This window comes from Muntiacus reevesi, chromosome 11 (assembly GCF_963930625.1).
Source record: "Muntiacus reevesi chromosome 11, mMunRee1.1, whole genome shotgun sequence".
NCBI classification, from domain to species: Eukaryota; Metazoa; Chordata; class Mammalia; order Artiodactyla; family Cervidae; genus Muntiacus; species Muntiacus reevesi.
In genome coordinates, this window is record NC_089259.1 from 49,065,622 (window position 1) to 49,088,043 (window position 22,422).

Genomic DNA, 22,422 nt, shown 5'->3' on the forward strand with positions numbered 1-22,422 from the left:
AGTGAAAAGGAAAATTAAAATTTTCTGACAAGGGCTTCACCTCCTCAACCAGGGTGAGATACTGAAATTTGCTCAGATGTGTGTAATCATTTAGAAATCCTAAAGACTTACCTCTCACTCGGAATCAGTAATGAGTGTAGACTGAATGGATCAAGTGAAAATAGATTCTTAAATAAATCTGACAGTAAGAAAAAGTAAAGACTAGGAATTATAAAATTAAAATAGAGAAAAGACATTCCTTGGCAAGAAACCAGAGACTTGGGGTCACTGAGTACCTAGTGGTTATTAAACATTCATTTGAATGATACAACGTACTTCACATTATGACATAAAACCAATGTCTACTGTTTACTTTTTCAGAGAAAAAACAGAAACATTCACCAAATTCAGTCAAAACATTTAGATGAATTATAAAACAGAGTAGGAGAGTGAAATGGTGAAAAATAATTACTTAAAAAAATGTAAAGGCACTTTAAAGATATTGCAATGTAGTATTCTCAAACATATTAATATTTGATCCTTTAAAAACTTTGTGATAATAATGGCTGTACAACAATGTGGCTCCACTTAATGTCAATGAACTGCAGACACAAACATGACTAGAATGATAAATTTTTTGTTACATAATTTACTACAATTAAAAAAAAACTTTGTGATACAGGCAACATAAAAATTATTATTATTCCCATTTTACACACGTGCTTGTCTATGGTTAACCAAGTGAGCAGAGCTAAGGTCTGTACCTCTTCATGTTTTCCACACCACATATTCATCATTAGTAGTCCTACTTCTACTTCTCATTACCCAGCAATGAGAACTATTTCTGCTTTCACTAGGACATGGTGGTGGGTTGTGCCATGAGAGCCAACCAGTTCATCCTAAAGGAGATCAGTCCTGAATATTCATTGGAAGACTGATGCTGAAGCTGAAACTCCAATACTTTGGCTACCTGATGTGAAGAGCTGACTCATTGGAAAAGACCCTGATGCTGGGAAAGATTGAAGGCAGGAGGAGAAGGGAATGACAGAGGATGAGATGGTTGGATGGCATCACCGACTCAATGAACATGGGTTTGGGTGGACTCTGGGAGTTGGTGATCGACAGGGAGGCCTGGCATGCTGCAGTTCATGGGGTCGCAGAGTCAGTTAAAGGGAAAAGGTATACTTTGTATTAGTGCAGCCTCCTGGGTAAACTGGTGAGAGTGAGGAAGCGAGTAAGAGCAGAGAGGAGGTGTAAGGAAATGAGGGTTGGGAATATTAAAAAACAACAACAAAAAAAGGACCAGCCAGCTTGAAAGTATTTTCTTGACGAAAATTAGTTTCTATAAAGCCAAAATATATGAAAAAAAGAAACAGTGTGGCGCGTTGAAACATGTCCTCATTGTCCAGTATCAGAATAGAAACTCACCTCAGATCCCAGGGCAGACGCTGTCAGTTCACTGACAATGCTGGCCAGCAATCCGCAGGTGTTGGAGACCAGGTGGGAGGAGAAGAGCTCATTTTCTCTCCTCAGGCTGTTTCTGACGGGAAGCACCACAATTACCAGCATTTTCTCCAGAACTTCACGGAAGCTTGTCATACCGGAGATATTCTCTTCATTCTGTGACCCATGAAAAGAAAAAGTTCTCAGATAACTGCTTTATTTTCCTTCACCTGAGCACTCAATTGCAAACTACTGTTTTCTAGAAGACACCTTTAAAACTCAGACTTGAGTCTGCGTCTATGTATCCAGCCAGCTCTATGTGGAGTCACCATGTCTACTTTTCATGTAGAAGTCCTTTATCAGTCTCTAGGTATAATAAAAGTACCACACATTTACAAAAATGTTTGTGTTTTTATTAACCTTGAGTCATTTTCACTTACCCTCTTATTTGACTTTTCATTAACAATCATATGACAGAAAAAAAAAAACCTCTTCCTATTTAAAAAGCTATTTCTGCAGGACAAGATTCCAAACTGAGACAATTATTTCTGATATGAAACAACTCCAAGTATGAAATAATATAATAACTACTGATTTAAAGGCAAAGCAATTGAGCAATAGTCTATTCGGTCTGTGTTCTAATAAAATTACTTCTGAACATGTATGGGACAAAAATATGAAACTGTACAATAAATAGTGCAGTTTTACAATTCCTACTATATTTGATTTCAGAAGTGAAGACAAGAAATTTCCACCCCTACCAATGAAACACTTTCAAGATAAGAAGTTAATCCCATTAAAGACCAAAGGGAAAATACTTTTTTCCAGGAAAAGGGGGAAAAGATGAAGCACTCTCAACAATATGAACAATCTTTCTCTCATATTTTGTTAATGTCCAATCATAGGCTAAAAATAGTCATTTAGATATATTCTTCAACCTTTAAGTTATTTCTACTATCTCTGAATAAAATTACGGTAACATTTAAGTCAGTATCTTAAGTAATTAAGTTTTTGTGGCTTTCATTCTCCAAAATCTTTACTTTCTGGAACATTTCAGAAACTTAACTTTGGATAAAACTCAATTCCCAACTGTACTCCATAATCAGTACTCTAGAAGGGCTTTCTTTGGGGGGTGGGGCATGCAGGATGCAGGGAATGCATATATCTAGCTACATCCACTTAGTTTCTAACTAGTAATTAAAAGATTAATACAAGAAACTTCCCATAAAATCTTAACATGGAGTCAAGAGTGTCAATGTATTTTAGTTAAAGGATATATATATAAAAGCACATTACTAGCCACTAAAATTTTAGAAAAAGAGAACTCTTATTCACTAGTGGTGGGGGATGCAAGCTGACATTAGCTTTCTAAAAGGTATTTTGGCAGTTGGTCGGAAAATCTTAACATATTTTCCTTGACTTAAAATTTTTCCACTCTTGAAGATTTATTCTGGAAAACACTGTGTATATGCATAAAAATTTAGTCAATGATATTTTCAGCAGCACTGTTTAAAATACTGAAATAATGGGAAAAATCTAAATATACTTATATAGAGGTTGATTAATTATATTATGTTATTTCCAAGTGGTAGAATTCTGTATTATCCATTAAAAAGCAAAATATACTAATCAGGATATATTGTCACAGATTAATAGATATGTGAATATGCAATCAATTTCAATAATTACCAAATGTTAGCAGTTCTAAAAAGCTTTTAATATCTTGAAGTTTTATTGTACTTTTATGGAAAACACTGCAACACTAAAGGGAATCCCAAAAGAAAAACAAAGCTTATCCATAACTTTATCACCCAAACATTATCTTTACTTCTAGTATTCTCTTCCAAAATATGTGTTTTTGCATTCATATTTTACATAGTTTGTCACCACAGTGTATATATATATACCTTGATTTTTGACTTTTTATTTTAAAAACTTAACAAACATGTGCCTTGATATTAAATGTAAATGGTTATTTTTAATGACTGATAGAACCATATTTTATCAAGTTGACATATCCAAATTCAATTATTTCACTTAATGATGGATATTTGAGGCTCTAAGTTTTTTACTTTTCCTTTTAATAAAATACATATATACATAGCTTTAGTCTTCCTCAGGTAATTTCCTTTGCAAATATTCATCACACACACTACTTAATTAACAACTTATTTTTAAAAAATACCTTCCAGTTTATGGGTCCTCAATTCAAGAGCTGTATTTATCTTAATTCCTGTCTCAACTAGTACCTAACAAATGCCTAGTAAATAGTAGGTACATGATAAATACTTGCTAAAAGATTGAAATAAAAGGATTACTTACACTACATAATGCTATAAACCATCTTTAAGTTTAGTGGTTTCCTTACAGTCTTACCAGCACAGGATTTTATAAGAGAAAAAAATTATTTTTCCTGATTTTTTAGAAATATATTGATACCATCATCAAACTTTCATCCCCATTTAATTACTAGTTAAGACTGAAAAATTTCCCATGTTGGCTTACTCTCTAACAGTCCTTCATATTTATTTCTATCACTTCTACTGGGATCCTGCCAAAGTATGACATTAACTGCAAATTTGCTTCCCATTCCACTATTGTCCTATTTTGTTTCTCCATGTCACTGAAATTTTTCTCATAATTTTTCTGTTTCTTCAGTCACTGGAAAACTACTACTGTACAATAATTGGTATAACTATTTTATTTTATATCCTTTTTTCCCTTTAAAGATTACTTCTCATCAACTTGGTAGTAATTATACATGGTTTCCATGCATACTTAATTTTTCTCCACAATGCTTTCTAATAAATCAGAGGCAATGACTAAATAATGTTTCCTATGACTACTGTTTTAGAATACTTATTTTAATATACCAAATTGTTGTAGAAAAAATGTTTTAAAACTTATCTATTTCCTTAAAATTCTATCTTGGCAATCTAAAATATTGTTTTAGAATGTAAAAGTTTGCTTATAGTATTTCCAATTTTTAAATGGTTTGGCAAAAAACAAATACACAAGAATTTATCTCGTAAGTCTATCAAATTTTGTATGGGTTAGGGATCATTTGAAATTAAAAATTAAGAGAAAAAAACTGCTCATTTACAGATAAACATGAGAAAATGTTTTCTTAATTTTAACTCTTCTTGCAAAACTCATTATTTGGTAAATATACTTACCTATGCAGAAGAATAAGCACCAAACTAAGTATGTCTCTGTTTACAGTTTTATTACTTCGGTATGGATGATATTTCAGAAAAAGACCTACCTGGCTGAGTTTTTCCATATGTGCTACCAAAAGGGGAAATCGGTGAACCAGTGTGGAGTCGTTCTCTGTGCTAACTTGTTTAACAATTGACCGTAGCAGTACTTCTCCATCATATGCGATAGGGAAGATGGAAGTCAGCTTGACGGACGTGTGACACAGAGCTGACATCACAGCTGCAAGGAGCCGGCTGCTTGACGTCTTGAAGTTTGCCTCTTGGATATCCTTTAAAAAAAAACATGCACACCACCAAAGAAATACTGCATTAATATAATCCAAGTGTTTGGATATATAAAAGGCAAACAACCTTAAATCATACCAAAATTTTCTAGCACTCGGTCACTCTGTCTGGTTATAGAATAATATACTATTATTATCAATGCTTTTAAGCACAATTGCTTAAATTACTCCCCAGTGAAGCTGGAAAATGACTAAATACAATCGAGAAATCAGCTTCCTGTACTATTTATATATTTGTAGACCCTCAGAATCACAGTCCTCTCTAGTACAAATTCTCACAAATGATTTCATAAAGGTCTCAATTAGTATACAGTGAAAGTTATTTCCAGTAACAAGCACTGAAACCATTTCCCTCAAAAAATAAATGACTTCTCAGTCGGTGCTACTATAAGAAGATATCTAACTCGTGTTAATGTAGCTTAATGTTATTATGCCGCTGCAGCAGCATTTCACCAAGATCACAAAAGTATGTCATCTTATTACACAGCTTATTCAGAAAATTTATCACACTTGGCAAGATTTTATAAAAAAGCATTAAAAACTTATCAACACAGGATATGCAGGATATACAGAGGATCATACAGTTCTGTCTCTCCATTCGGTTAATATGCTTGTAATAGCAACTCAAATATCAATTACATTAATTTTTAAAGGCAAAACTAACCTTGCATTTCTAATATAAACTTCAGTTGGTATAATAGACATTTTATATTGCTGGATTTGATAATATTGTTAATATCCATCTTTCTAAGTATATTTGTCTATAATAGCTTTTCTTTCACAATCCTTGTCAGGTTTGAGTATCAGGATGGGTGTAACTTGAAAAACTAGTTTGGAAGTGTTGCCTCCTATATTTTCTGAAAGAGTTTGTAAAGTCATTTCTTTCCTTTATGTTTAGTAGACTTCATCAATGATAATATCTGGGTCTAGGGTTCTCTTTGTGGTTAAGTTTTAAATAATTCAATTTTTTTAATGGACATAAAAACATTCGGATTATTTTATTTCTTGTTGTGCCAGTCTTGGTTAAGTTGTAATTTTCTTTATCTAAAGTGATAATTTATTGGTATAAAACTGTTCATAATATTCCCTTATAATATTTTAATGTCTGTTGGATGTACAGGTATATTTCCAATTTCATTCCTGATAATGGTATTTTGAGTTTCTTCTTTCTCTCTCATCTCTCAGACTTCCTAGGAGTTTAAAAAATTTATTTTCAAAGAACCAACTTTTGACTTTCTAATCTTCTCTATTTTCTATTTCATTGATTTTGATGTTTAACTTTTTTATTTCCTTCCTTTATCTTTATTACTTTCTTCTTACATTGGGTTTGTTATGATCTTTCCAGTTTCTTAAGGTAGAAATTTAGGTCACTGATTTTAAAGTTTTCTTTTTTGCTAGTAAAAATAATAAAAAGTATAAATTTTCCTCCAAGCAACACACTGGCTACTTCTCACAAACTGTGCTTTATTTTTATCTTCAGTGTGAAAATGTCTAATTTCCTTTGGAATTCTTCTTTGATTTGCTGGTTACTCAGAAGTGTTGCCTACTTTCCAAATATTTGGTGTTTTCCTTGATATAATTTACATTTAATTTTGAATTTAATTCTACCATGGCTTGAAAACACCTTAAGATCTTAATCTTGTAAAATATACTAAGACTTATTTTGTGGCCTAGCATACAATCTACCTCTGTTAACGTAACATGTATACCTTAAAGAATATGTACATTGAACCTGCACATTCTGTTCTGTAAATATCAATTAGGCCAAGATGATGGATAATGTTCAAATCTTTTGTATTTGAACTGATTTTGTTGTCCAGTTATTCTATTAATTACTGAAAGAGTTCTATGTTCTATTAATTACCCATAGTCACCAACTATCAATGTGATTTGTCTACTTTTCCCTTTAGTTCTGCCAGTATTCTGCTCAGGTATTTGAAACTAATTTGGGGCATACACTTTTATAAGAGCTGCAGTTCCCTCATGAGTGAATGAATGACGCTAGCATGCAAAGTCATTCAGAGTCCCTCTCCTGACTGTTCCGGAGATATGGGAGTGGAGCTACCATAATCTGCCCTTGCTCTCACACACATGCTCACTCACAGATTCAAAAAGCAACCCAGCATCTGTACGACGTGCTTGCCAATTCTGTAACTGAGAAAGAATAAAGCAAATAGAAAATTTTGTTTAACTTTGATTATTTAAGTCACATATACCAAACTGATTTCCTAATATACCTTTTATACAAGGGAAAGGCTAAGGCAAATGAAATATATTTTCTTTGAAAAGTATTAAGTAATATATCATATTTTCAACTAACATTTTACAAACTTAAGATTACCTGATCCAAACAATTCAGCAGGTCACAAAGGCAAGCCCACTGTAAGGCAGGAGTTGGATAGAAAGAATGGAAACAGGCAGTGAAGGTATTATGACATTCCTGAAGGACAGCTTCTAGGAGACTCAAAGGCTGACTGAGATATCCTTGGGGGTCATTATCCAGTTTCACCATGCAGTGGTCAACTCCTTCAGACAAAATTTTTCTTAACAAAGTTCTGGTTTTTCCAATACATTCTGCTAATTTGCTAGTTTCTTCTACAACAGCTTTTCCTGTAGCTTTAAGAGGAGAAAGCAGATAAATAATTAATTAGGATAATAAACATGTATGAAAACACTCAATATATTTCAAGCAACTTCCTATATGGCTATTCATAACCTAGAAATGAAACAAGAGAGATCACATGTTGGTCCAAAAGTATTTCTTTTAAAAATCTAAATAGGGGAAAAAAAACCCTGTAGTGGTTTCAGCATTTAAGTCCAAATAAGTCATTCAAAATATTCTGATTTGACAGAATCTGTTTAAAATAACACTTTATTAGAGTAGTTAACTTTAGTCTAATGTGACTTTTTGTTACCAGAATGACATATAATCTATTATATTCTTTATAAGTAAATATGAGCATCACAACAAGCCAACCTTTTCCACTCAACTCAGGAGCAGGTTAAAATAAAGGCAGCTGGGGATTTTAAACTCATGGTAATCCCTATGCAAACCTCCTCAATGTCTCAAAACATTTTCTCCCCTTAGGTCATTAAAAAAAAATGCATCATACCTGACACTGGGTAAATTTCACAGGTATAGACACGCAATAATCTCAGACAACAGGTGCCTACAAAGCGCAGTCTCTCTAAATCTAGAAGCGTAGCTGTAAACTGGAATCCTTTTAATCCTCTAAGTTCTTCAACTCCTAAGACTAAGGTGGTCCAGCTCCAGTGAAGAATACTCAACAATGACTCAAAACATTCCTAATCCAGAATATGAAGAAACAGATACCAATTAGTTTAAATCATACTATAGGCTGACTCAAATGGAAAGATGACATTCAACTTGAAAAGTTAATCTTGAAGTTTCTACTGAGTTTCAGTAACCCAAATAATAGACATTCTATTAGTTCATTCATTAAATGACCATTAGGAACATCTTTGACGCTTAACAAAAATAAAAAATAACTTACTCTATATCTACATATTAAATTTTACAATACAAACTATAGCCACTATAGCCAAATCTTAATAAACAATTTAAGAGGAGATTAAAATTGACTATGAAATACAAAAAACACTTATTTGGATCTTTAAAAATTCTAGAATATAGGTTTAGGGTGGTGAACATAGTTTGCCATTCCAGTTGGCCTGCAGGTTTTATGATGCTTACATGACGATGGATACGACACGAATCTCATCTCTACCAAATCTCAGTCCTCTGGTGTGACAGTACCAAGAATAAAGGTTTGTAGTTTAAGTTATTAAAGAATGAATGAATAAATTTATTCTATAAAGATTACAATTACAATTACCTAATGACCACAAAACCACCTAGACATTAATATGAAAGAATTACCAGGCAGCACAAAAAAAAGAGAGATCACTGAAAAAGACATAACAAAGGCAAAGATACTTATTGGGTCAAAAGATACCAAACAGATCTTAATACTGAAAGGATGTCAAGGTACCAAGGAGCCAAAGCTCTTATGAGTCCCTTATTCAAAGCACACCTGTTGGAAGGTGTATTTGACTTGATATATATCCAAATTTAAATGCACCCACTTCCAGCAGAAATATTCATAGAAGTATGTAAGTATCAAAGACATGTATTTACAGACATGAATATAAAACCAACCCTCTGTATTCAAAGGTTTCACACCTGAAGATTCAACAAACCAAGGATCAAAAATATTCAGGAAAGAAAATTTCCAGAAAGTTCCAAAAAGCAAACCTTGAATGTGTGGCATGCCAAGGATTATTTACATGACAGTTACATTGCATTAGGTATTATGAGTAACCTAGAGCTGACTTAAAGAACACAGGAGGATTTGTGTAGGTTACACCCAAATGCTATGCCACTTTATATAAGGAACTTGAGTATCTAGGAATTTTGGTATATGCGGGGGGTCCTGGAACCAATCCCCCCTCAAGTACCAAGGGACAGCTGTGTAAAAGTAAAAAATGAGACACAAAGAATCCTTTGACAGGAACAGAATTGGATAAATTAGAGTACATCAATCTGCTGGGAATTCCTTGGCCATCCAGCGGTTAGGACTCTGAACTTTCACTGCCGAAGGCCCAGGTTCTATCCCTATTTGGGAACTAAGATCCCCTAGCTGTGTGGCACAATCAAAAAAAAAGAAAGAAAAAAAAGAAAGAGTACACCATTCTATGGAATACTATGCAAACATTAAAAAATTCAGACAGAGCTAGTGTATCAACATAGAATATCTGCAGTATGTTAGTCTCTCAGTCGTGTTCGACTCTGTGTGACCCCATAAACTGCAGCCGGCCAGGTTCCTCTATCCTTGGAATTCTCCAGTATTCGCAAGAATACTGGAGTGGGTAGCCATTCCCTTCTCCAGGGGATCTTCCTGACCCTGGGATCAAACCTGGGTCTCCTGCACTGCAGGTGGAATCTTTACCATCTGAGCCACGAGGGAAGCTCGTCTGTAGTATATTTGATGAAATTTTTCATCAGTTTCACTCCTTTGCATGTATCCAGAGAAAAGCATTAATTTGAAAAGATACATGCATCCCAATGTTCATAGCAGCACTATATACAACAACCAAGACGCGGAGGCAGCCTGCCTGCCCAGTGACAGAGGAAGGAGTAAAGACGCAGCGTGTATGTGAGATACACACACACACACACACACACAGAACGCCTCTCATTTCACATTACTTTAAGTGCATATTCTTTGGCCTGGGATGTCAAAACTACTACAAACAAATCTCAGAAGAAAACTGAACACTGGACAGAAAAGCTGAGATTTTTTTAAGTGGCTTACCACTGAGACAGTTCTTGCAAAAGATCTCTTTAAAATATGTACAGGTTCACTGGTTTGCTGTTTGCCCTTTGAAGCACTGCCATCACTAGTTGGAAGTCTGAAGATAGCAGACACACATAAACTTATGTTGGAAAGTTCAATGACATTTTTTTCTCAAATATACATTTTTGCAATAGCAAAGTAAATTAAACATTTAAGTATTTTGTTAGGCAAATATCCCAATATGGGTTTTTTTATAAACATTTTCCATGCTAAGCAAAAATTTTAGCACATAAGCAAAGCAGTTCATCTTCTAAATGCCACCTTTGTAAGGCTGGGTAGTAGAAACTCTCTTCTCCTACTAGACAGCAAACATAACTTATGTTTTCTAGTAATGGTACTATTAAATGCTAGTAACTGTACCCAGGAATAGACCAAGCAACTAGTAATGTTCAAAATCTACCCATGGCAAATACTGACTATAACAGATTGCAAAACAGCAAATAAAAGTCTCCTCTTGGAAAAAGTGAGGTTATACCATCTAGGTTCTTAAAGAGATTACTAGAAAAGATATGGAAGAGAGAATCACTGTTCTAAAGCTACTTCCTTTTATATTTACTACTTAAAATAAGAATGCTATTGTTTAGTAATGGTTTATATCTCTTTAAATTCTTTCATCCAAAAATTATTACAGTAATCTCCTAGAAATAGATGGATACACACATAGGCAATGCTCCCATATATGCCTCAATTCCCATAAAGTAATTAAAATTCTTAAATAATATTAAAATATAATAGTATGTTATATGAACAAGCTATCATTTGATATTTTAATTAAAGGCAGAAACTTTTCAGCAGTAAGGGATTTTCCAATTCATTCTACCACAAGATGAACAAGAAACATAAAACTGTAGAATAAGTCAACTAGGCCTACATAGAAAAGTCCCTAATACTCAGATTTCATTTCTCTAAGATAAATTTCATTAGTTTAAAACATTCTGAAATTGGTGAGAAAATCAAGACTAAAAAAATAAGTCATTAAAATATTATAGGCATAATATAGATAATGTGAATCACTAGTGACATTTCACTAAAGTTAACCTTCAGGTAAAAAAACCCTTAAAGATACACAAAACTTAGATGTTTCTGTTCTGCTTCTAATGGTACATTATAATGTGCTGAATGCTTCAAGTAATTTCTCCCTTACTATGTCACATATTTTACAGTAATCCTAGTGCATTATATTAAAAGAATAAGCCATGTTAATTAACTGTAAATATGCTAAATACCTGTATAATAATTGAGGTATCTGACCAGCATTAACATCTGTGCCATTATTTGATTTCTTTGAACTTTTAAACTGGAAAACAACCCTGAGAAAAAAATAACAATGTAACCAAAAACAACATGACTCAAGATTCATGAAAGGAAATGAAAAACATAACAATCATGTTTTCAAATTTTATGTAACTGAAGAGAAATTCATCCTTCAAGGGAAAAAGTAAAAGTAGAAAGACACTGTTGTAATTTCAGTTCTAGCTCCAAATAGCTTAATGCGTTAAATGAAAGAACTGAACCTGATTCAGAGCTACTGCCTGATCCCTCCTTTATGTTAAAGCTCAGCTTCAACTTCATCTTCAACTTCAACATTTTTATCAAAATATTGATGTTTCAACATACAGTTTAAAATCTATTAAACTAGATACAATATAAACTTTAACTTAAAATGCTATGATATTCCAAGGTTGAATCAACTGTATAAAGGAATAATACAGTACACGATTAAAAAGATCTCTTCAGTTTTACCATACAATCTGAAAAGGATACGTTAGGATAACAGACTTCATTTCTCTACAACATTCTACTTTGTACATTCAGGAACACAAAATTTATCTCATAAATTAGTCTGCTCTTTTTTTGGTCAGTTCTGAGTTGAATGAAACTATATGAAATATACCCAGTTCAAACAGCTAATGCGCAAGAATGATAAAGAATAAACTGAACTTCTCTTATAAATAATAGCTCTTTCATATGAATCAGAGTACAGAGTAGGCTAGACTTGGAGTCAAGAGACCCCAGGTGGAGATCTGGCTCTGTCACACAGCAACTGTACAATTTGATGCAAAGTTTCACCTTTTGTCTCTTTATTCCCAACTGTAAAAACAGGGCTAATAACCCCTTCACAAAGTTGTTGAGAGCATCAAATGAGATATAATGTATGAAAGCAGTTTATAAACTGGGAAGAACTCTACAGTTGAAATTTAAACAGTAAATTTCCCCTTACATTTTATTAAAACTGTATCATCTCATATCATGAAAGTTTGCACTCTGTATTTTCATAAGCACTATCAAATTTTATAGCAAGTATATATTTCTTTTTTCTAGTTTCCAGACTCCTAACTATTCTTGTCATTTTCCTCTATGTAACTTCTAATTTTGGTATAAGGTTTTTGTTTTGTTTTTTTTCCCAATTATTTTTATTAGTTGGAGGCTAATTACTTCACAACACTGCAGTGGGTTTTGTCATACATTGACATGAATCAGCCATGGAGTTACATGTATTCCCCATCCAAACTTTGGTATAAGGTTTTAAACATTGTAACAGCCAGCAATACATACAAATGCCAAGTGGCAAGAGCAAAGAATATCAGAATATCTTCTCATTTTGTCTTACTTTATTTAGCATGAGATTATATGAATTTAATTTTTAGCTGGTCATATTATGTTCTAGACCTACAAACATTTTTTTTATCCTACTAAAAGACCTCTGAGCTTTCAAATCAACATTCAACTAACAAAAATGAGAGTTGCTTAAGTAATGCTGAAAACATTCTGCTTACCCATCATCTGTGGTGATAGAGGCTTGTCCGTGAGATCCACAGTCACTGCTGGGTCCTGACACTCGCGCCCAGGCTACATACCACCAGCCTGCCTGCAGGAGGACTGGTTCATCAAACATCATTGCATATTTTTCCCTAAGAGGAAAATCAGAGTGTCAAAGACAAGGCCTCCGCACTTCGTTGGTACAGACATTTACTTTTTAAAATCCTTTTTATAAGCAAAACACAAAATACATTGTATTATAAGATTCTTGTCAAACAACATTAAAAACCCTCTATTTTAGAAAGTCTGGACAGTGGAACAAACTTGAGTCAGCTGGAGTTAGGTGGATGAACTATACAGGAGACTGCTATACAGAGTGAAGTCAGAAAGAGAAAAAACAAATATATATGGGATCAAGAAAAACAGCACTGACGAACATATTTGCGCGAAGGAATGGAGATGCAGATGTAGGGAATGGAGATGCAGATGTAGGGAACGGACTTGTGGACACAGTGGGGGAAGGAGAGGGTAGGACAAATTGAGAAAGTAGCACACACGCACACACACACATGTACACACACTCTATCATGTGCAAAACATATAGCTAGTGGGAAGCTGCCACATACATAGGGAGCCCAGACACACACACACACACACACACACACACACACACACACTCATATACACTCATGTGCAAAAGAGATAGCTAGTGGGAAGTTGCTACATAACATAGGGAGCCCAGACACACACACACACACACACAAACACACTAGCATGTGCAAAATAGCTAGTGGGAAGTTGCTACATAACACAAGGAGCCCGGCCTGGTGCTCTGTGACAACTTAGAAGGGAGGGGTGGCAGGGAAGAGGGAAACTCAAGAGAGAGGGGATATATATATATATATGTCATATATATATATATGATTATGGCTGATTCGCATTGTTGTATGACAGAGACCAATAACATTATAAAGCAATTATCCTCCAATTGAAATATACAAATAACAGTTACTTGTGTTATGGTCAAGACATTTTCGTCCCCCTACATTGTGAATTCTAAAATGTGCTTTAAAAATACAAAACTTTCATACTAAAATAAGATGACTTTTACATTTCAATTGCTTAGTCGTGTCCAACTCTTTGTGACCCCATGGACTGTAGCACACCAGTCCTCCCGGTTCATCACCAACTTCTGGAGATTGCTCAAACTCATCTTCATCAAGTCAGTGATGCCATCCAACCATCTCATCCTCTGTTGTCCCCTTCTCCTCCTGCGTTCAATCTTTCCCAGCATCACGGCCTTTTCAAATGAGTCACTTCTTCGCAGCAGATGGCCTAAGTATTGGAGTTTTCAACTTCAGCATCAGTCCTTCCAATGAATATTCAGGACTGATTTCCTTTAGGATGGACTGGTTTGATCTCCTTGCAGTCCAAGCAACTCTCAAGAGTCTTCTCCAACACCACAGTTCAAAAGCATCAACTCTTCAGTGCTCAGCTTTCTTTATAGTCCAACTTTCACATCCGTAGCTTTGACTAGATGGACCTTTGTCAGCAAAGTAATGTCTCAGCTTTATAATATGCTGTCTAGGTTGGTCAGAGCTTTTCTTCCAAGAAGCAAGCGTCTTTTAATTTCATGGCTGAAACCATCTGCAGTGATTTTGGAGCCCCCAAAAATAAAGTCAGCTATTGTTTCCACTGTTTCTCCATCTATTTGTCATGAAATGATGAGACTGGATGTCATGATCTTAGTTTTCTGAATATTGAGCGTTAAGCCAACTTTTTCACTCTTCTCTTTCACTTTCAACAAGAGGCTCTTCAGTTCTTCTTCACTTTCTGCCGTAAGGATGGTGTCATCTGTGTATCTGAGGTTATTGATATTTCTCCCAGCAATCTTGATTCTGGCTTGTACTTCATCCAGCCCAGCGTTTCTCATGATGTACTCTGCATATAAGTTAAATAAGCAGGGTGACAATATACAGCCTTGATGTACTCCTTTCCTACTTTGGAACCAGTTGGTTGTTTCATGTCCATTTCTAACTGTTGCTTCTTGACCTGCATACAGATTAGTCAGGAGGCAGGTAAGGTGGTCTCATATTCCCATCTCTTGAAGAATTTTCCACAGTTTGTTGTGATCCACATAGTCAAAGGCTTTGGCATAGTCAATAAAGCAGAGGTAGATGTTTTTCTGAAATTCTCTTGCTTTTTCTATGATCCAACGGAAGTGGCAATTTGATCTCTGGTTCCTCTGCCTTTTCTAAATCCAGCTTAATCATGTGGAAGTTCTCGGTTCATGTACTATTGAAGCCTGGCTTGGAGAATGTTGAACATCACTTTGCTAGAGTGTGAGATAAATGCAATTGTGTGGTAGTTTGAACATTCTTTGGCATTGCCTTTCTTTGGGATTGGAATGAAAACTGACCTTTTCCTGTCCTGTGGCCATTACTGCATTTTCCAAATTTTCTGGCATATTGAGTGCAGCACTTTCACAACATCATCTTTTAGGATTTGAAAGGCTCAACTGGAATTCTATCACATCCACTAGCTTTGTTCATAGTGATGCTTCCTAAGGCCCACTTGACTTCTCATTCCAGGATGTCTGGCTCTAGGTGAGTGATCACACTATCATGGTTATCTGGGTCATGAAAATCTTTATTGTACAGTTCTTCTGTGTATTCTTGTCACCTCTTCTTAATATCTTTGCTTAGTTAGGTTCATACCATTTTAGGTATCATACCATAGTTAGGTTCATACCATTTCTGTCCTTTCTTGTGCCTGTCTTTGCATGAAATGTTCCCTTGGTATCTCCAATTTTCTTGAAGAGATCTCTAGTTGTTCCCAATCTATCGTTTTCCTCTATTCCTTTTCACTGATCACTGAAGAAGGTTATCTTATCTTTTCTTGCTATTCTTTGGAACTCTGCATTCAAATAGGTATATCTTTCCTTTTTCCCTTTGCCTTTTGCTTCTCTTCTTTTCTCGGCTATTTGTAAGGCCTCCTCAGACAATCATTTTGCCTTTTTGATGACCTTTAACTGTTATCAAAAAAACTGATAGTTTTTTCAGGAAGACTGAATTTTAAAATAGATTTATTCAACTAAAGTGTTCTGGGGGCTCTGGAATCAGGTGGCCTGAGTTCAAGGCCTGGCTTTGTAACTCGCTAGCTGCGTGATCTTGTGTAAGTTACTACATTCTCTCTGTGACTCAACGACTCAAATTTCCTTATTTGAAAATAGGGATAACAGTAATATTCAGGTCACAGGACTGCTTTGAGAACTGAGTTGAGACAAAGAGTTTGGACTGAGCCTGTCACACAGTAACTACACAAAAAGTTTACTAAATTAGGAGGAAAGAAAAAAAATACATCAACAAATAAAGAGAATCTGATATACACCCAAGTTGAAAAGTCCTAGTAATGGAGTGGAAGGAATGTGCATTGATTGCAGCTGGGATAGAGAGAACAGAGGATACTGAGCCAGGGGAAGACCGTCCTGAACAGTCTGCAGAGGTCTGAAAGTACGAAACAGGGTATGAAACTGGCAAAGTGTCCAGTAGGATTAGAGCACTAAGACAGAAAAAGAAGAGTAACAGGCAGAAAGTTAAAAGAGGCTGTTAAAGATTATGGAAGTTCTTTAATGCTAGCCATAGGAATCTGGGCTTCATTAGTAGGCAAATGAAGAAAATCTAGATGATTCTGTCTATATAAAACCATATACTGCATTTTTGACTTATAATCATCTGTTCAAAATATGGTGACAGTGGTATCTTAAGGTTTTACTAAAAATTACTTAATAATTAACCTTCCTGAAATTTCCCTAATTTTCATTCATGGATAACATAAAAGTTACTGGAAAAGTATCTCCCCATATTGGTTAATGCCTAAAGCGAAGAAACAGTCGGAATTTTCTTTAGGTTTACTATTTTGTTCACAAAGTATTATCTATTGAAAGCAAACTCAATGCCTTATCACCAGTTTCAGAAAAGATACATTTTCATTAGCAAAAAGCTTATGAATGCCACAGGAGGTTTTCTTAACACAGTGACTGGTGAAGGACTGTGTGTTACTATTATCATGAAGTTCAATTCATTTCTTTTCCACATCATCCCTGATTTATCACAGCACAGTGCTGAGGTAATTCTTAGGATTACACAGAAAGACTGATAAAATCTGCCTCTCTTTTATTTAATGAAAACTTTAAAAGCAAGCATCCTGATTCTGGCTACTCCTGAGGTTTCAGTAAAGCCGGCCACCTCTCCAATGGTGCTATAACCAAGCAAACACTACAGGCCAGGTGTCAAGGTGTCAGAGTATGCAGGTGATCTAAAGAATGGCCCACTGTGATTACTGGACATAGTACACATAAGGCTACTGGCAGTAAAAAATTGTACTGCATCACTAGAGTAGCATATCAGATGTTCTCTAAGTGATGTATGAAAATGTGTGTGCAAAATAAACGTATATTTCCATCTCTGTGTAGAAAGTCAATTTATCTTGTGAAATACAAATATGAAGGACACTCTAGTTTTAATGTACTATTGTTAAAAGCAACACTTACCACCTAGTACATAACTTAGTTTCTTAAGCATCTGATCACAGATCACTTAAAACTTCCTTTTCAAATCACGTTATTCATTTATAATAAGCTTGCCATATCAAGTATGCAGCGATTACAATGAATACTGAAGAGATCTTTACCTAGCAGCACAGTCATAAGCCAAGACATCTGTCTCTGCAAGAAGGTCTCCATCAGTTTCATGATCGCCTCCATCAGGACCTAACTCAAACAGCTGGAGAAAGGAGAAAAGCATATTGTGATCACAATCACGTAAATCTGCTGAATAATGTGCTTATAATTTTGTGTCTTTAATATACACTGGAGATGACAAAATGCAAATAAGTACCAGCTTAAAAAAAATCTTATTTAGTGAAATAAACAAATCTATATATCTAAATTAAGAAACATATACAATGTCTTATGGTCTATATTAACCTCAGTTTTTCTTGCTTTATATATTCACCTACTTATATCAAATGCTCCAAAAATGTTCTTTACCAGATATAATAAACATCTGAAGGTGGTAAGAGAACTCTAATTTCTAAGTGAGCTTCCAAATGTAGTAGAATTTTGCCTTAACATGTAACTAGCTATGAGATCCTTGGATCCGGTTTCTTCATCCATAGAAGGGAGATGGAAACACTAGCAGTGTCCCAGTTCATTGTAACTGTGAGAATTAAAAGAAACGATACTTGTAGAACACTCATATACCACAGCCCCCTCCCCCCGCAAAAAAGGCTAGAAAAACATTAGCTGATGAATAGCAATAACAGAAGGTAAAGCACTCAGGTTACTCAGTGGTAAAGAATCCATCCGCCAATGCCTGCCAGTGTAGGAGATGTGGGTTCAGTCCCTGGTCAGGGAACTAAGATCCCACCTGCCATGGGCTCCAGAACTAAAAAGAAGCCCTCATACCACAATGAAAGATCCTACATGCCACAATGAAGATGCCAGGAGCCACAAAAGACCTGAAACAGCCATAAATAAAAAAAAAACACAAAACCCTGGGATAATCCTTTTCTTCCATGTCTCTCCACCAGCTCTGCATCTGTTCTACTGCTGGTACCAAACACTGTCAGTGCCACCAGTGTTTCCAGTGTTACTAGCTGAAAGAATTCAATATGAACGAATTAATTCTTCTCTCCTTTCTCTCCTTGTTCTAACCCATAGTCCACAGTTAAAGGTTTTTGCTTTTCTTTAATAACCCATAGTTACCTTTTAAAAAATGCATATCTGATTAGAATACTTCTTTAGCCTAAAAGTCTTCAATGGTTTCCCTCCTCTTCATTGTAAATAGCATGATATAAAGGTCCTTAATAACTTGCTTCTATAGCTCTGCTGTTTATGTTCAGCAAATAATTTTGAGCACATACTGTGTGCCAGGCAGGGTGGTAGGAATCAGGCATACAGAGGTACACAGGCAAACAACAAAAGTGGGGGCTGTTGGATGTACAGTTTTAAATAGGCTCATCGGGCAGTGGAGATCTTAAGGTAAAGAAACAGCCATGCAGGAATGAAGAGCTGTAGTCGGGGGGGTAACAGGTGTGAGGGTCCTGAAGTTCGACTGTGCCCAGCATGATTGACGAAGAGAGGCAGCCAGTGTAGCCAGACTGTGGTGAATTAACTAGTATAACATAAGGGCAGAGGGGTGATGGAAGTTAGTTCCGGTGGTGCTCTTCAGGCCCTCGTAAGGCCTGGTTTTTATTCTAATACAAGACACTGCAGGAATCTGACAGAGGAGTGGTATATTCTGCTGCTCATTCTAAGAGAATCACTCTGCTCTGCAGAGAGCAGAATGAAGGGAGCAAGCACAGACCAGAGGCTACTCTGTGCTGACCCAAGTGGTCGGGGTTTGGACCAACCTCGTACTAGGGACAGTTTTCAGAAGTAGTTAGATCCGGGATTGATTTTCGAAGTGCAGGCAACAATATCTGCTGCTAGAGTGAATGTGGGATGTCAAAGAAAGAGGGCAGTCAAGAAGGACTTCAAGATTTTTGGCCTGAGCAACAGGAATAATAAAGTTAATTCTATTGTGACTCCGTTAAATGGGATGGGGAAGGACAACAGAATAGGAGGTTTAGAGAAGATGGCAGAAGCCTGGTTTTGAGTATGTTATACCCCAAATACCTGTTAGCTATCCACATGGAGATGCAGAGTAGGTAGTTGTATAAATGACTTTGGAGGTCTATTAAGTGTAAGAGTGATAAAAAGAAAAACACTTAAAGCCATCAGCTGGATCACTGTGGGGTGACTAGACTTTAAAAAGATGTTCCAGACTTTGAGTTCTGGCACAGCAACATTTACAGATCAGGAAGATGATGAGTAACCATCAGGAGACTAAGAAGAGCAGCCAATGAGACCAGAGCAAAGTGAAGCCTGGTGTTCTGGGAGCCATGTGAAGAAACTGTATCAAAGAAAAGCTCAACTGGATTAAATTGTGTTGACTGAGGCAAGGAAGATAAAGACTGAGGCTACAGTAGCATCTGAAGCTTGCTATTGAAATTAAGGCATAAGCAAGTTTTCTCTTTCTCAGATAATGTAACAACAGAACATTTAAGCTATCAGTGAATTTTTAAAGACTTAAAGAATTTTAAAGAGTAGATCCTTTACTTAGTGTAACAGTTGGCCCTTTCTGACATGCATAGTGCAGTAAACTTATGACTCCTGATTGGTTTTTGACTCTACCAGATGGAATCCATCCCCTTACTCACTTCACCCCTGGTCCCCATATGTCTGTGGTGATGATGTATGTTTACATAGCATCTGGTGATATAAACGCTAAAAAATTTTAAAGTCACATCAAAATGCCCCTGTATCTTGTCATTAAAACGGCTACAAGAAAGTAGACACAGAGAAAGGTACACAGAAGATTGAGATTGACTGTTAATGCCTTTTTCAACCTAAAATTATTGACAAATCATTTTCTATTTATTTTACTCCTTTTTAACTTGACTTCTGAACTTTTCATGAGTTAATGATTTATTATTACTCTATTTGATTGTAGCAATGCTTCCTCAGGTCCTTTATTAAAGGAGGTATTCTATAAATTAATAAATCAAGTTAAAATCATTATCTTCAAACACAGAGAACAACAGTGTGAATGGACTGCTTACCTTAATTTTAGCAGTATATTCTCCTCTACCTCCAAACAGACCAAGACCACCAAGTAAAATATCGGTGTCGGCACTAAAACGTATAGCTTCCACGGAGTGAGCAGAGTAGCCCCAGCCCCCTCCATGACCTAAAAAGACGCAAATGATAATTTACATTTTAAAACATCCATATAATTCATTTATAAGACAGTATTTCCTCAACATAAATGTACATACTTTCAAACCTGTTTACTACACTATAATCTTCTTTGGAATAAACCTTCATCACTGCTTGAGTTTCCTCCTCTGTGCTCGCAACACCCATTTTTAAATCCTGCATAGTTGCCAAGGTATCAAGACAACCTAAAATCAAACAAACGAAAATTCAACTGCTTGAATGAACACTTCCCCTAGTATTCGTGATATCTGAGATGCTGGAGGCGATAAATTGAAACAGCAGACTCTAAATGTGCTCAACAAATTTATACCATGCTTCAATATTTCATGGAAGATACTTAAAACCAATACAAATTACCCTCTGCTTGTGTAATTATCATATTTAAATATATGCTGTATGACAATGTTTCGTGCAAAACTCTGAAAAGTTGCAAGAGCTTATTTAATATTTGAGTCCTTACAAGGTCTGTCATTTATCAAACTCTATGAATCACTTCAGATTCATTCTTTTTTTCTGCTTAACAATGATTAAGACTTCAGATTGATTCTTAAGGTACTACTTGAGGAAGACATAGTAGCTTGAAATAAACTTAATCAATGCTAGTTTGGCATGTTTACAATGGTTACCAGATGTTGTAAAAGTGCTATATCTCAAATTAATTAATTAGAAGTAAACAATGTGCTGTGGAAAACTGTTACGTAAGAAAAGACAGAAGTGGTAATTATAAAATTCATAAATATTTTATAGAATTTATTTTAAAATAATGCATAAAAATTAAACACTGTAATTATATATTTGAATATTTAACCTGCTTCACTAAAGTTTATGTATTAATAGTAAGCAAAAGCATTATTTTAAAAGATTTACCTGTTAGGAAAATTATATTCAGGGCTGCTTTATATTTGGGAATATATAAATCTTTCATGGAGTTGAATGTAAGTCTAATGTACTTTTTTCTGTAGGATAAACCTTTTAAAGTTAGATTTAACTTATTTTGCACCTAGCACATTATTATTTAACAAACATGACAGAATGATACACAAATTTAAATACTCTTTTAAAAAAAACTCTTCAGGACACATTAACGAAAATTAGTTGATGATGAGACACCAGCCCTACCTAAAATGTGCAAAGCTGCGTGAGAGCGGGTGGTGAGAGCCCTCGAGCCCGTCGGTAAGGCCAGCTCGGGACTCAGAATGCTGCATCGGGACTGCATGTCTGCTGCAGAGGGAAGTCGGGCATCGGCGACCACCGCGTTGTAACACCACAGTTCTCTAGTGCTTGGCCGAAACCTTTCAAAGAAAAGATTACAGCGCCTCAACATACAGCTTCATTTTTTAAAAACTTATTAAGCAAAATTGATGACACAAAGAGAATAACACAGCCAGCTTAAACAGGACAAAATGTAGCTCACTACTTTTCATATCTGAGCTAAAAATATAAATGATTTATGTCACCATAAAAAATTTGAACAAAATAGCAAATATGTATCACATTATTGCATGATGATAGAGCAAGAGTACATTTTAAAGTCTAAT

The 22,422-nt window shown here is 35.4% G+C and overlaps 1 protein-coding gene across 7 annotated transcripts in view; it reads right to left on the reverse strand.

Moving 5' to 3' along the window:
• Positions 1–22,422, reverse strand: part of MYCBP2 (MYC binding protein 2) — a 263,283-nt gene that overhangs the window by 118,447 nt on the left and 122,414 nt on the right. For all 7 annotated transcript variants that reach the window (XR_010658547.1, XM_065902278.1, XM_065902281.1 and 4 more), the window contains 11 exons: positions 22,004–22,176; positions 20,944–21,069; positions 20,728–20,855; positions 17,755–17,846; positions 13,080–13,214; positions 11,529–11,612; positions 10,261–10,357; positions 8,038–8,230; positions 7,266–7,540; positions 4,688–4,909; positions 1,408–1,599 (listed from right to left, as the gene is read on the reverse strand). Coding sequence is in view for 6 of the 7 variants with exons in the window: in XM_065902278.1 (XP_065758350.1) it covers positions 1,408–1,599; positions 4,688–4,909; positions 7,266–7,540; positions 8,038–8,230; positions 10,261–10,357; positions 11,529–11,612; positions 13,080–13,214; positions 17,755–17,846; positions 20,728–20,855; positions 20,944–21,069; positions 22,004–22,176 (1,717 nt within the window). In the remaining variant the exon portion in view is untranslated. The remainder of the gene's footprint in view (positions 1–1,407; positions 1,600–4,687; positions 4,910–7,265; positions 7,541–8,037; positions 8,231–10,260; positions 10,358–11,528; positions 11,613–13,079; positions 13,215–17,754; positions 17,847–20,727; positions 20,856–20,943; positions 21,070–22,003; positions 22,177–22,422) is intronic.